The sequence below is a fragment of the Musca domestica genome, unplaced genomic scaffold, assembly GCF_030504385.1.
Source record: "Musca domestica strain aabys unplaced genomic scaffold, Musca_domestica.polishedcontigs.V.1.1 62, whole genome shotgun sequence".
NCBI classification, from domain to species: domain Eukaryota; kingdom Metazoa; phylum Arthropoda; class Insecta; order Diptera; family Muscidae; genus Musca; species Musca domestica.
Window position 1 is genome coordinate 2,611,657 of NW_026712369.1, and position 14,756 is coordinate 2,626,412.

At 37.4% G+C, this 14,756-nt stretch overlaps 1 protein-coding gene across 2 annotated transcripts in view; it reads left to right on the plus strand.

The window, feature by feature from the left end:
* The window catches only part of LOC101887582 (leucine-rich repeat-containing G-protein coupled receptor 4), a 98,541-nt gene that overhangs the window by 55,494 nt on the left and 28,291 nt on the right, over window positions 1-14,756 (plus strand). For both annotated transcript variants that reach the window (XM_059129551.1, XM_059129552.1), the window contains one exon: window positions 9,167-9,235. In XM_059129551.1, coding sequence (XP_058985534.1) covers window positions 9,167-9,235 — 69 coding nt within the window. The remainder of the gene's footprint in view (window positions 1-9,166; window positions 9,236-14,756) is intronic.

Here is a 14,756-nt window from a genome sequence, read left to right on the forward strand (position 1 = left end):
ACTACTAGTTATTTAACCATTGAATTTATCATCTTCATTTGAAAACCAATCTTCTTTTAACCACACCACCATATCATTACTCCCAACTACATCTCTTCGATCTACATTTCCTTTAAGTTTATTAACCTTTTGCTGAATTTCATTGAATATTGATATCCTGCCAAGTATAGGAATATTTATCATAGTTTTTTCGCTTTTGACTTTCCTCCCCCCAACAACATATTTTCTCTGGCTCAATATTTTGTTTATATTTTCCCCCCAAAACCCCAATCCACACCACATTCCATGGACTTTTTTCTCTTAGCTGCTGCCTTTGGCCAAAGGAGTAGCTAAATAACAGCAACAAGGACTAAACGATTGCCAACAGCTGACGCAAAACTTATTGCATTTTTCGTTTGTTTTGCCAAACAAGCGACACAACCGAAACGATGTTAACAGCAACAGTGGATAATAGTGATAATAACAAGAACAACAACAACAATATTTGTTTGTACAACAACCATGGCACAAATAACAACAATGCAATTTAATAATAAATATGGGTAGTGCATTCATAAAATTCAGAATTGAGGTTTTTTGTATTAAAATGAAAAGAAAACCAGTAAGGAAAGCTCAAAAGTCGGGCGGGGCCGACTATATGATACCCTACACCACTATGCATATTTAGTAGAGCTCTCGTAAAAATTTTTATACAGGGCATTTCAGAGCTCTATGATATTTGGTACAAAATCAAAATCTATCTAATTCTATCGTGCATTTTACGAACTATAGCTATCTCTGAACCGGGTTTCTCCAAATTTTACGTATTAGCTTCTAGACTGAATTCGGTCTTATGTACGAAAATTAAGGTGATTTGGGCTGATATTGACCATTTAGTGCACATTTAACCAGAAATGAAGATATATATGGGAGCTATATCCAAATCTAAACCGATTTCGATAAAATTTAAAACAGCTATTCCTGTGCTCCATCTAATACCTAGTGCCAAATATCACGGTAGTGGAGTGAATATCACGAATGTATGGGACTAAAACACTAAATCGGATGAAACATATATATGGTTGCTATATCTATATCTGAACCGATTTTCACTAAATTTTATATACTTGCTTCTAGGCTGAATTTGGTCCGATGTACTAAAATTCAGTCCATTTGGACTTATATCGGCCATTTGGTGCACAATTAACCCGAAATCGGATGAAGATATATATGGGAGCTATATCCAAATCTGAACCGATTTCGATAAAATTACAAACAGCTATTTCTGGGCTGTATCTTATATCTGGTACCAAATATCATTCTTGTGGAGTGCATATTACGAATGTGAGAGAATTAAACACCAAATCGGATAAAACATATATATGGGAGCTATAGCTGTTTCTGAACCGATTTTCTTTTGTTGTATTTTCTTTAAGGCTAATCTCGGTCACATGTGCCAAAATTCGGGTCATTTGGGCTGATATTGGCCATTTGGTGGTCAATTAACCCGAAATCGGATGAAGATATATATGGGAGCTATATCCAAATCTGAACCGATTTCGATAACATTTAAAACAGCTATTTCTGTGCTCCATCTAATACCTGGTACCAAATATCACGGTTGTGGAGTGCATAGTAAGAATGTGAGGGGCTTAAAGATCAAATCGGATGAAAGATATATATGGGAGCTATAGCTATATCTGAACCGATTTTCTCCAAATTTGATATACTTGCTTCTAGGCCGAACTCGGTTGGGTGTGCCAAAATTCAGGTGATTTGGACTGATAGTGGACATTTGGTGCACATTTAACCCGAAATCGGATGAAGATATATATGGGAGCTATATCCAAATCTGAACCGATTTCGATAAAATTTAAAACAGCTATTTCTGTGCTCCATCTAATACCTGGTACCAAATATCACGGTTGTGGAGTGCATAGTAAGAATGTGAGGGGCTTAAAGATCAAATCGGATGAAAGATATATATGGGAGCTATAGCTATATCTGAACCGATTTTCTCCAAATTTGATATACTTGCTTCTAGGCCGAACTCGGTTGGGTGTGCCAAAATTCAGGTGATTTGGACTGATAGTGGACATTTGGTGCACATTTAACCCGAAATCGGATGAAGATATATATGGGAGCTATATCCAAATCTGAACCGATTTCGATAAAATTTAAAACAGCTATTTCTGTGCTCCATCTAATACCTGGTACCAAATATCACGGTTGTGGAGTGCATAGTAAGAATGTGAGGGACTTAAAGATCAAATCGGATGAAAGATATATATGGGAGCTATAGCTATATCTGAACCGATTTTCTCCAAATTTGATATACTTGCTTCTAGGCCGAACTCGGTTGGGTGTGCCAAAATTCAGGTGATTTGGACTGATAGTGGACATTTGGTGCACATTTAACCCGAAATCGGATGAAGATATATATGGGAGCTATATCCAAATCTGAACCGATTTCGATAAAATTTAAAACAGCTATTTCTGTGCTCCATCTAATACCTGGTACCAAATATCACGGTTGTGGAGTGCATAGTAAGAATGTGAGGGGCTTAAAGATCAAATCGGATGAAAGATATATATGGGAGCTATAGCTATATCTGAACCGATTTTCTCCAAATTTGATATACTTGCTTCTAGGCCGAACTCGGTTGGGTGTGCCAAAATTCAGGTGATTTGGACTGATAGTGGACATTTGGTGCACATTTAACCCGAAATCGGATGAAGATATATATGGGAGCTATATCCAAATCTGAACCGATTTCGATAACATTTAAAACAGCTATTTCTGTGCTCCATCTAATACCTGGTACCAAATATCACGGTTGTGGAGTGCATAGTAAGAATGTGAGGGGCTTAAAGATCAAATCGGATGAAAGATATATATGGGAGCTATAGCTATATCTGAACCGATTTTCTCCAAATTTGATATACTTGCTTCTAGGCCGAACTCGGTTGGGTGTGCCAAAATTCAGGTGATTTGGACTGATAGTGGACATTTGGTGCACATTTAACCCGAAATCGGATGAAGATATATATGGGAGCTATATCCAAATCTGAACCGATTTCGATAAAATTTAAAACAGCTATTTCTGTGCTCCATCTAATACCTGGTACCAAATATCACGGTTGTGGAGTGCATAGTAAGAATGTGAGGGACTTAAAGATCAAATCGGATGAAAGATATATATGGGAGCTATAGCTATATCTGAACCGATTTTCTCCAAATTTTATATACTTGCTTCTAGGCCGAACTCGGTTGGGTGTGCCAAAATTCAGGTGATTTGGACTGATAGTGGACATTTGGTGCACATTTAACCCGAAATCGGATGAAGATATATATGGGAGCTATATCCAAATCTGAACCGATTTCGATAAAATTTAAAACAGCTATTTCTGTGCTCCATCTAATACCTGGTACCAAATATCACGGTTGTGGAGTGCATAGTAAGAATGTGAGGGGCTTAAAGATCAAATCGGATGAAAGATATATATGGGAGCTATAGCTATATCTGAACCGATTTTCTCCAAATTTGATATACTTGCTTCTAGGCCGAACTCGGTTGGGTGTGCCAAAATTCAGGTGATTTGGACTGATAGTGGACATTTGGTGCACATTTAACCCGAAATCGGATGAAGATATATATGGGAGCTATATCCAAATCTGAACCGATTTCGATAACATTTAAAACAGCTATTTCTGTGCTCCATCTAATACCTGGTACCAAATATCACGGTTGTGGAGTGCATAGTAAGAATGTGAGGGGCTTAAAGATCAAATCGGATGAAAGATATATATGGGAGCTATAGCTATATCTGAACCGATTTTCTCCAAATTTGATATACTTGCTTCAAGGCCGAACTCGGTTGGGTGTGCCAAAATTCAGGTGATTTGGACTGATAGTGGACATTTGGTGCACATTTAACCCGAAATCGGATGAAGATATATATGGGAGCTATATCTAAATTTGATCCGATTCTCACCAATTTCAATAGGGTTCGTCCTTGGGCCAAAAAAGTATTGTTTGGAAAATTTCATCTCAATCGGATAATAAATGCGACCTGCATTTTGTTCACAAGAATACATGGACAGACGGACGGACGGACGGACGGACGGACGGACGGACGGACGGACGGACGGACAGACGGACTGACATGCATAAATCGACTCAAAAAGTGATTCTATGAAGGTTCTCAAAAGTAACTATGGGTCTATCTCGTTTCCTTCTCCATGTTACAAACAAATGCACAAAGACATAATACCCTTACCACTATGTGGTGTAGGGTATAAAAATAAAATGGTTTACACATCGTATTGGAGTCATATACAAAAAATGGAGCATACTTTTAGGCACTCTCCACATTTGTTAAATAAAGTTTTGGAGTATTTTAACCTATATGTTTACAGTATTTATGGGTATGGTAAAAAAATATGTAATTGTATAGCATAGGATAGTATATAGCACATTGTTGTTTTCTTTTTTTTTTGAGAGCGCATAAAAGTATGCTATACAATTTTAAATACGAATGTGTAAGTTTCTCTTTATTTATAGCTCCAAAATAATATAAATAAAAGTATAAACTAGACTTTAGGAAGAATATAATAAATTTATATTCCTTGTTGGGTTTTTCAAAAAATCTGCGATCGGAAATGATTAAAATTTTGATATAAGATCAAGGTCTAAAAATACTTTTTATACCCTCCATCATACTATGGAGGGTATACAGGATTGTCCATATTCGACGGACCCATCTGGCAACGCCATAACTTTTGACAGAGATGTCACATCGCTTAATGACATACCGCGTTTGAAGCGTCAGTCCAAGCAGATTTTTACCATGAACCAATGCACGCCACGCGAGCGCTCAGAAATAGTTGAAATTTACATTCATCAGTAGAAGTCAATTGTGAAAACTCAACGTGCTTTTAAAACATTAAAAAATGTGAGTGAGTGCGCCTTCTAAGCGTTTATACGAAACATTTTCGACTGGTAAGACTCTTTCTAATCCGAAGAGGCCATATAAAAGTCGACAAAGGCGATCGGCCGAGAATATCGCTGCCGTACGAGCCAGTGTTGCTAGGTCCCCAAGAACATCCCAAAAACGCCGTTCTCAGCAGTTGGGCATGGCTCGGTCCACTTTACAACGGATTATTCGCATTGATTTGCATTTGTTCCCGTACAAAATTCAATTGACGCAAAGAATGTTGCCTGCGGACAAGTCTCGTCGATTGGAATGGGCCCAAAGAGTCATGGGTCCGTCGAATATGTGCAACACTGTATTAACCTTGTCATTCCATTTGTAACTCCTCGAAATACTCATGTCAGACCCAACAAAGTATATATATTCTTGATCAGCGTGAAATTCTTAGTTGATTTAGCGATGTCCGTCTTTCTGCCCGCCTGTCTTTTGTAATCCCGCTATTTTTCGAACGAATTGAGATAGAAGGCTAAAATTTTGCATACATGCATAGATTACCAGTAGGCAGGTTAAGTTAGTATATGGACCATGCCGGTCCACGTTTTCGTATTGTCCCCATATAAAGGTACCTCCCGATATTCGGTATTTTGATGATTTTAGCTACATTATTCACCGGAGTTGTTTCAAATTTGGTATTTGAAGTTCGTAATGGGTACTACAGCCTATGACAAAAAATTTTATATGCAAGTCCACGTCTTCGTATAGCCTCCATATAACGTCACCTCCCGATATTCGGTATTTTGATGATTTTAGCGACATTATTCACCGGAGTTGTTTCAAATTTGGTATTTGAAGTTCGTAATGGGTACTACAGCCTATGACAAAAAATTTTATATGCAAGTCCACGTCTTCGTATAGCCCTCATACAACGGTACCTCCCGATATTCGGTATTTCGGTGACTTTACCGACATTATTATTATTTGAAATTGTTTCAAATTTTGTATTTGTAAGTTCCTTATAGACACTACAGTCTGTGACAGAAAATTGTCTGTGTAGGTTCACGTCTTCGTATAGCCCCCATATAACGGTACCTCCCGATATTTGGTATTTTCATGATATTAGCGACATTATTCACCGGAATTGTTTTAAATTTGGTATCTGAAGTTCGTAATGGTTACTACAGCCTATGACAGAAAGTTGTCTCTGCAGGTTCACGTCTGCGTATAACCCCCATATAACGGTACCTTCCTATATTCGGTATTTTGATGATTTTAGCGACATTATTCACCAGAATTATTTCGAATTTCGTATTTGGAGTTCTTAATGCGTACTACAGCCTATGAAAAAAATTTTTGTATCCAGGTCCAAGTCTTCGTATAGCCCCCATATAACGGTACCTCACGATATTTGGTATTTTCATGATTTTAGCGGCATAATTTACCGGAATTATTTCAAATTTGGTATTTGAAGTTCGAAATGGATACTACAGCCTAATACAGAAAATTGTTGGTATAGGTGCATGTCTTCGTAGAGCCCCATATAACGGTAACTCCCAATATTAGGTATTTTGATGATTTTAGGTACATTATGACCGATTTTTTTTTAAGTTCCGCATTTGAATATTGTAATGGTTTATGACAAATGTTACTTATGCAGGTCCATATCGTCGTATAGACTTTGATATAACCGCTCCATTCGGTATTTTTAGACTTTAACATAATTTTTAACGGATTTTATGGGATTTGCCTTACAGCTTTTTTACCTGTTTTTATACCCTACGCCACAAGGTGGTCAGGGTATTATGTATTTGTGCATTTGTTTGTAACAGGCAAAAGGAAACATGATAGACCCATAGTTCCTTTTGATGATCTGCATAGAATCACGTTTTGAGTCGATGTATTTTTGTGAACAAAGTACAGTTCGCATTTATTACCCCATCCAAATCATTTGTTTGGCCCAAGGACGAAGCCTATTGAAATTGGAGATAATAGGTCAAAATTTAGATATAGCTCCGATATATATCTTTGTCCGATTTGCTTTTTATTGTACACCAAACGTATAATATCAGCCCGAATAGTATGACATTTTGCACATACAACCAAATTAGGCCTGAAAATAAGTATGCCAAATTTTATCGAGATCAGTTCAGATTTGGATATAGCTACCATATATAACTTCGTCCGATGTACGTTTTATTGTGCACCAAACGTCTAATATTTGTCCAAATGAGATGGATTTTGGGACTTACGACCGAATTGAGTCTAGAAGCTAGTATGTTAAATTTGATGAAGATCGGTTCAGATATAGCTATAGCTCCCATATATACTGTTCATCCGATTTGTTATATTTGTTATCCATAGCCGTAATATGCACTCCGTAACAACGATGTTGGCTCAAGGACGAGCCCTATTGAAATTGGCGATAATCGGATTTAGATATAGCTCTCATATGTATTCAACCGGTTTCGGGTTAATTGTGCACCAAATGACTAATATAAGTCCGAATTCGCTGTATTTTCTTACATCCCACCGAATTCAGTCTACAAGCAAATAAATCAAATTTGGAGAAAATCGGTTCTTATATAGGTGTAGCTCCCATAATGGCTAATATCAGCAAGAATGTACTGAATTTTGGCAATTACGACTGAATTCAGCCTATAAACCTATACTTCAAATTTGGTGTATATCGGTTCAGATATAGCTATACATACATGTTCTTTTTATCCGATTTGGGGTTTAAAATCCCTTACAAGCGTAATATGCAATTCAGAACAATCATATTTGGTTCCAGATGTCAGATACAGCCAAATTTTGTCAAAATCTGTTCAGATTACATACAGGGTTGCCCATATTCGACGGGCCCATTCCAATAGACGAGGCTTGTTCGCAGGCAACATTCTTTGCGTCAATTGAATTTTGTACGGGAACAAATGCAAATCAATGCGAATAATCCGTTGTAAAGTGGACCGAGCCATGCCCAACTGCTGAGAACGGCGTTTTGGGGATGTTCTTGGGGACCTCTCAACACTGGCTCGTACGGCAGCGATATTCACGGCCGATCGCCTTGGTCGACTTTTATATGGCCTCTTCGGATTAGAAAGAGCCTTACCAGTCGAAAATTTTTCGTATAAACGCTTAATGGTGTTCTTAGAAGGCGCACTTCTCACATTTTTTAATGTTTTAAAAGCACGTTGAGTTTTCACAATTGACTTCTTCTGTCGAATGTAAATTTCAACTATTTCAGAGCGCTCGCGTGGCGTGTATTGGTTCATGGTAAAAATCTGCTTGGACTGACGCTTCAAACGCGGTATGTCATTAAGCGATGTGACATCTCTGTCAAAAGTTATGGCGTTGCCAGATGGGTCCGTCGAATATGGACAACCCTGTATAAGTCCCTTATTTAGTAATATTTCCAAATATTACCAAAGCAATCTACTTCTCTACTGTAGATACCAACAGTGATTCAAAATACCATTTAGTACTTTTCGAACAAATATAGGATGAATTTTCAAAACCCCCGCCAAATCTCCATCTGTAATATAAATATTAAATTTAAAACTTAGTTTCATTTCACACGTACTACCGACATACCACAGTCCTACAATGCAATGGTAATCTTATTTCCAAATTTCAGCAATCCAACTCTAATCGATTCACCCAAATCGAAATTGTACCAAATTTAGTACCATTTAGTACTTTTCGTGCACATTAAAACAACTTTCGAGCACAACCTCTATATCCCATTTCTATTTAGCTCTAACCGTTCACATGTTACGAAATAGTACAATTTAGTATTTTTCGTACGCTTATTGTGCGAATTTCCTGAACCCTTCCATCATAGACTCCATCGTGACCGTAATTTCAAATTCTAGCTCTACTGGTTCGATAAATCCAATAAAATACCATATTTAGTATCTTTTAGTCCTTTTCCTACCGTTCTAGACGAATTTCCAAAAACCCAGCCTTATCTGACCCCTTCGGACCAAGAGTGACCCTCACCCAAAATTTCAAGATTCTAGCTTCAGCCGTTTCGTCTTGATGAATCTTTAAGTCAATATATGATATATGAAAAATCACTTTACCTATGACCCTTACATGATGTGTAAACTGCCCTTGAATTGTGTACTTGGTGAATTTATGTTGCTCTAATTTGCGATACAAATGACATTTGGAAAATAATAATTTAATTTATTTATTTTAAAATTTAATATTTAATTAAGTATTCAATACTACTATGTCATTATTTTCTTTACAGAGTTTTAGATGATAATCTGATTAATTCACTGCCCGAAGGCCTAAATAAATTGACGCATCTACAGGAATTGTAAGTAAATGAATATTTGAATATGTGTATATGTAATTATGTACATTTATAATAAAGAATATAAATTTCGAAAAGAAATGTCCCCTAAGGTAAGATTTAATATTAAAATGGTTGACTTTCATTCTCGCTTCAAGGATACGAAATAAAAATGTATTTTTATAAGAGGGAGAGAGAGAGAGAGGGAGAGAGGCAAATTTCTGGCAATTATTGCCCAAATTGAAACTTCATTAAAAATGATATGCTCCTGAATTGGTAGCGTTTATACCCTCCACCATACATAGTATGGAGGGTATATTAAGTTCGTCATTCCGAAATAACAATTTTAGACATAACAAAGTATATTGAGGGTGAGATAAAAAACTGCAACCAACTTCAGACCGCTGTCATTTCTAAGTCACTCGTCCGACAGCTGTTAAAATTATTCCACTGACAGGACATTATATTGTTTACAAGAGTACAAAATCATTATGGTGAAAATTTCCAGAAAAAATGTTATTAGTGATGGAATTCAAGCGTGATGGTGTGATTTCTTTATATTTGGCTGGAAAACCACAAGTGGCTATCGTTAGAGCACTCCAGTATTTGAATGTGAAAAAATCTTTTGTGTCTCGTACCATTGACCGTTACCGTGATACTGGAGCTAAGAACGACGTCAAGGAAGTGGACGGAAAAAAAAACAGCAACATCAGCAGAAATGGTTCGAAAAGTAAAGAAGCGACATTATCGAAACCCGCGTCGCGGTGGCCGAAAAATGGCTTGTGGGCTGAACGTATCGCAATATTCCATTCGGCAAATATTGAAAAATGAGCTCGTGGTAAAGCCTTTAAAATTCCAAAAAGTGCAAGAACTTACACCGCAACAGAAAGAAAATAGACTCAAAAGAGCTAAAGAGTTGCTTCGCTTGGCCGAAAGTGGTGAACTGCCGAATTTGGTTTTCTCTCTCCCCGATGAGAAAACAGTATTGTCCAGCAGTTTGTAAACCAACAAAATGATCGTGTTTACTTGCCAAAGAGGTCAGCGGAAAATGTGCACATCCAATTGCCAACCAGTACTCAAGCGCCGGCCATGGTGATGGTGTGGGCCGCCATAACAGACGATGCTCGCTCTCCGCTCTTACAAATCGACCTTGGCATCAGAATAAATGCCGAATATTATGGCGAAAATATTCTGGAGGGTATATTAATGCTTTGGGCACCCAAACATTTTGGCCGCAGATCTTGGGCATTTCAACAGGTCACAGCATCATCGCACTCAGCACGCCACTGCCACCCAAGAATGGTTACAAAATGAGGTTCCTCGCTTCATTTTCAGCGCACAATGGTCACCAATCCGTTGGACTGTTGTGTCTGGAGTATTTTGGAAAACAAGGTTGGCACTAAAAAATACCAAAGGGTCGATCATCTCAAGCAAGCGCTTCGCCGGAAATGGGCCAAAATACCGCAGATCATCACTCGGGCAGCGTGCGATGGTTTCATTGGCCGTTTGAAGGCCATAATTCATGCTAATGGTGACCAATTCGAACAAATCTAAACTTATTCTAAAATTTGATGGTATTTCCGACATTTTTTTGCTTTCATTCAATAAAATTAAAAAAAGTGTAAAAATTATGGCGTTTGATTTTTTTGCGGTTTTTTATACGCTCCACCATAGTATGGAGGGTATATTAAATTTGTCATTCCGTTTGTAACACCTCGAAATAGACATTTTGGACCCCAAAAAGTATATATATTCTTGATCAGTATAAAATTCTACGTCGATATAGCGATATCCGTCCGCCTGTACGTCTATTCGTCTGTCCGTCTGTGGAAATCACTCTAGCTTCCGAACGAATTGAAGTAGATTCATAAAATTTTACTCAAATGTATGTTATGTCTGCAGGACTTTTGGTATTGAAAATGGGCCATGTAGGTCCAAGTTTTGGTATAGCCCCGATATAACGGTACCTCCCGATATTCGGTATGTTTATGATTTTAGCAGATTTATTTACCGGAATGCGAAGTTCGTAATGGATATTACAGCCTAAGACAGAAAATTATCTGTGCAGGTCCACGTCTTCGTATAGCCCCCATTTAACGGTACCCCACGATATTCCGTATTGATGATTTTATCTACATTATAACCGATTTTTTAAAGTTTCGCCTTTAAATATTGTAATGGCTTGTGACAAATGTTACCTATGCAGGTCCACGTCGTCGTATAGACTCTAATATAACAGCTACATTTGGTATTCTTAAGATTTTAACAGAATTTTTTAACGGATTTTATTGTTTTTGAGAATTGCAAAATTCGTTACAAATGGTGGAGGGTATTCAAACTTCGGCCTGGCCGAACTAACACCTTTTTTACTTGTTTTATCTCACCCTATAGCTAAAGCTCACAGGTTTCATCCGATATACATTCGACAAAAATAATAATATTTGGTACCAGATATCAGATACAGCCTGGAAATACCCTTTGCCAAATTTTATCTAGATCGGTTCAGATTTGATAAAGCTTCCATATATATCTTTAACCGATTTCGGGTTAATTGTGCACCAAATGGTCAATATCAGTCCAAATGACCTGCATTTTTGTACATCTGGCCGAATTGAGTGTAGAAGCAAGTACGTCGAATTCGGAGAAAATCGGTTCAGATATAGCTGTAGCTTCCATATATATGTTTCATCCGATTTGGTATTTAAGTCCTTTATATTTGTAATATGCATTCGACAACAATGTTATTTGGTACCAGATATCTTATAGAGCTCGGAAATACCTCTGTCAAATTTTATCGAGATCGTCTAAAGTTTAGATATAACTCCCATATATATCCGTAATCCGATTTCAGGTTTATTGTGCAAATATTTGCTAATATCAGCCCAAATAGAGTGATTTTCGGGACGCACGTTTTCTTTTTGTGGAATTCGGCTTCGATATATTTTTATACCCTACACCACAAGGTGGTCAGGGTATTATGTTTTTGTGCATTTGTTTGTAACAAAAAAAGGAAACGAGATAGACCCATAGTTCCATTTGATGATCTGCATAGAATCACAGTCTGAGTCGATTTATTTAGGCCTGAAAATAAATATGCCAAATTTGATCGAAATCGGATCAGATATAGCCATAGCTCCCATACATATTGTTCATCCGATTTGTTATTTTTTTCCTCCGCAGCCGTAATATGCACCCTGTAACAACAATATTTGGGGAAATATATCAAATGCAGCTCAGAAATACCTTTGCTAAATTTTATCGAGATCGGTTCAGATTTGGATATAGCTCCCATATATAACTTCATCCGATTTACCTTTTATTGTGTACCGAACGTCCGAATATTTGCCCAAATGAGATGGAATTTGGCACATATGACCGAATTGAGTCTAGAAGGTAGTATGCCAAATTTGGTGAAGATCGCTTCAGATATAGCTATAGCTCCCATACATATTGTTCGTCCGATTTGTTGTATTTGTCACCCACAGCCGTAATATGCACTCCGTAAAAACGATATTCGGGGAAATATATCAAATGCAGCTCAGAAATACCTTTGCTAAATTTTATCGAGATCGGTTCAGATTTGGATATAGCTCCCATACATACCTTTATAATTGTGCACCACATGGGCAATACAAGTCCGAATTTAAAAGATACAAATGCTTCGGCATATTTAGTCCTTTAGACCTTCTCCCCTAACAATTTTTAATTGTCATATGAAGCTCTACTGACTTAGCAGAGTGGTGTAGGGTATCATATAGTCGGCCCCGCCCGACTTTTGACTCTTCCTTACTAGTTTTTTATATCAATTTGATATTCTTTCTCTGTTAAGACATAAAACAGATCCCATGAATAAACAACTTTTAGGCCCATCAGACTACATCAGATTTTGACTTCCGTTTTCTCTTTTTCATCCCAATACGAAATCCTCCAATAACCTACAATTCCATAAAGTTTTCACATCAACCAAGACCCATGACATATCCTCGATGCAAATTTTGCATTCCAATAGACATCTACTCGTATCCTACACGCAGATGATATTACAGCATACAGACATCCGCAGATACATTCATATATTTCTCAATGGAATTCTATGGAGAAATGTTTGTTATCCTGTGGTGTCGGCAGTAAAAACTAAACAGGCAAAAATGGAATGCGGGTGAAATAATGACAAATGCCAAGAAATAACATCAAGCGGCGGTGGCGGTGGGCGCGGCAGAGATAGAGACGATGTTAACCTCCTTAGTTGATATTAGACGAGAGCAAACACGAGGTGGTTGGTGGATAACATTTCCCTCGGCCAAGTAGTTGACTGTCTTGTTGACTTAACCAAGAAGACATGCACGCACATGGCCATATCCTGGCCGAGACCACAAGACCAGAAGATAGGTGGCAAGAAAAATGTCATTCGCCCAACCATGACAAGTGACAGGGGATATCCAAGGGCAGGAGTAGGAAACGCCAACAGTCAAAGATACAACAACTGGCAGGACACATTCCAACATAAATGCCTGCACGCACACACACACACACACACATCAGCAACAGCAGCAAGAAAGTCAGTCATGTCTTTGGTAGAAAAACAAACTTCATGTTGACATCGAGCTTACAATGACACAGATCATGGCGTCTAAGCGAATAACGATTATCAAAATAATCATCATGATGAGGTGGAGGAGTAGGAGCAGGAAGAGGATGATGATGATTATGAAGATAGTAATAATGATGCAAAGGATGCTGTGGCGCTGCCGCCGCCTTTTCAACTTCCACACTGACATTTCATGGCAAAACGGCATTAAATGTGGCACATCGTCTCAGACAAGGCTAACCCAGTTACGTAGACTTAAAGAGGAGAGAATGTCTTTATTTATTTGGATTAATTTCGAAGTTTAAATAAAATTTTATTCAAAGAGACACGAAGAAATGGGAAAGAATATGGCTAGGAAAAATTAATGAAAATTTTAGATAATTTTAAAATAAGAAGATTTGAAATTCGGAATCGGGTGTAAAAACGCAGCCCTGAAAATATAAAAGGTTATTTTTTATTTTTTCGAGAATTCTAAGGATGTTTCTATGGCCAAAATGTGGGTTTCTAAGGTATCCTTAAAGGACTAAGACGTGGATTTTTAAGGTATCCTTAAAGGACTAAGACGTGGATTTTTAAGGTATCCTTAAAGGACTAAGACGTGGATTTTTAAGGTGTCCTTAAAGGACTAAGACGTGGATTTTTAAGGTATCCTTAAAGGACTAAGACGTGGATTTTTAAGGTATCCTTAAAGGACTAAGACGTGGATTTTTAAGGTATCCTTAAAGGATTAAGACGTGTAACTGGTAACATTTTAAAAGACTAAAACGTTGATTTCTAGAGAGATTTTTCAAGGACAAAACACATATTTCTATGGACGTTTTTGGAAGGACTAAAATGTTAATTTACAGTGAATTATTGGAAAAACTAAAACGAGGAATTGTAGAGTTCTATTTTGGGAGAAATACAACGTGGACTTGTAGACATACTTTTGAAGAAGTAGAATGTGGATTTAAGTCG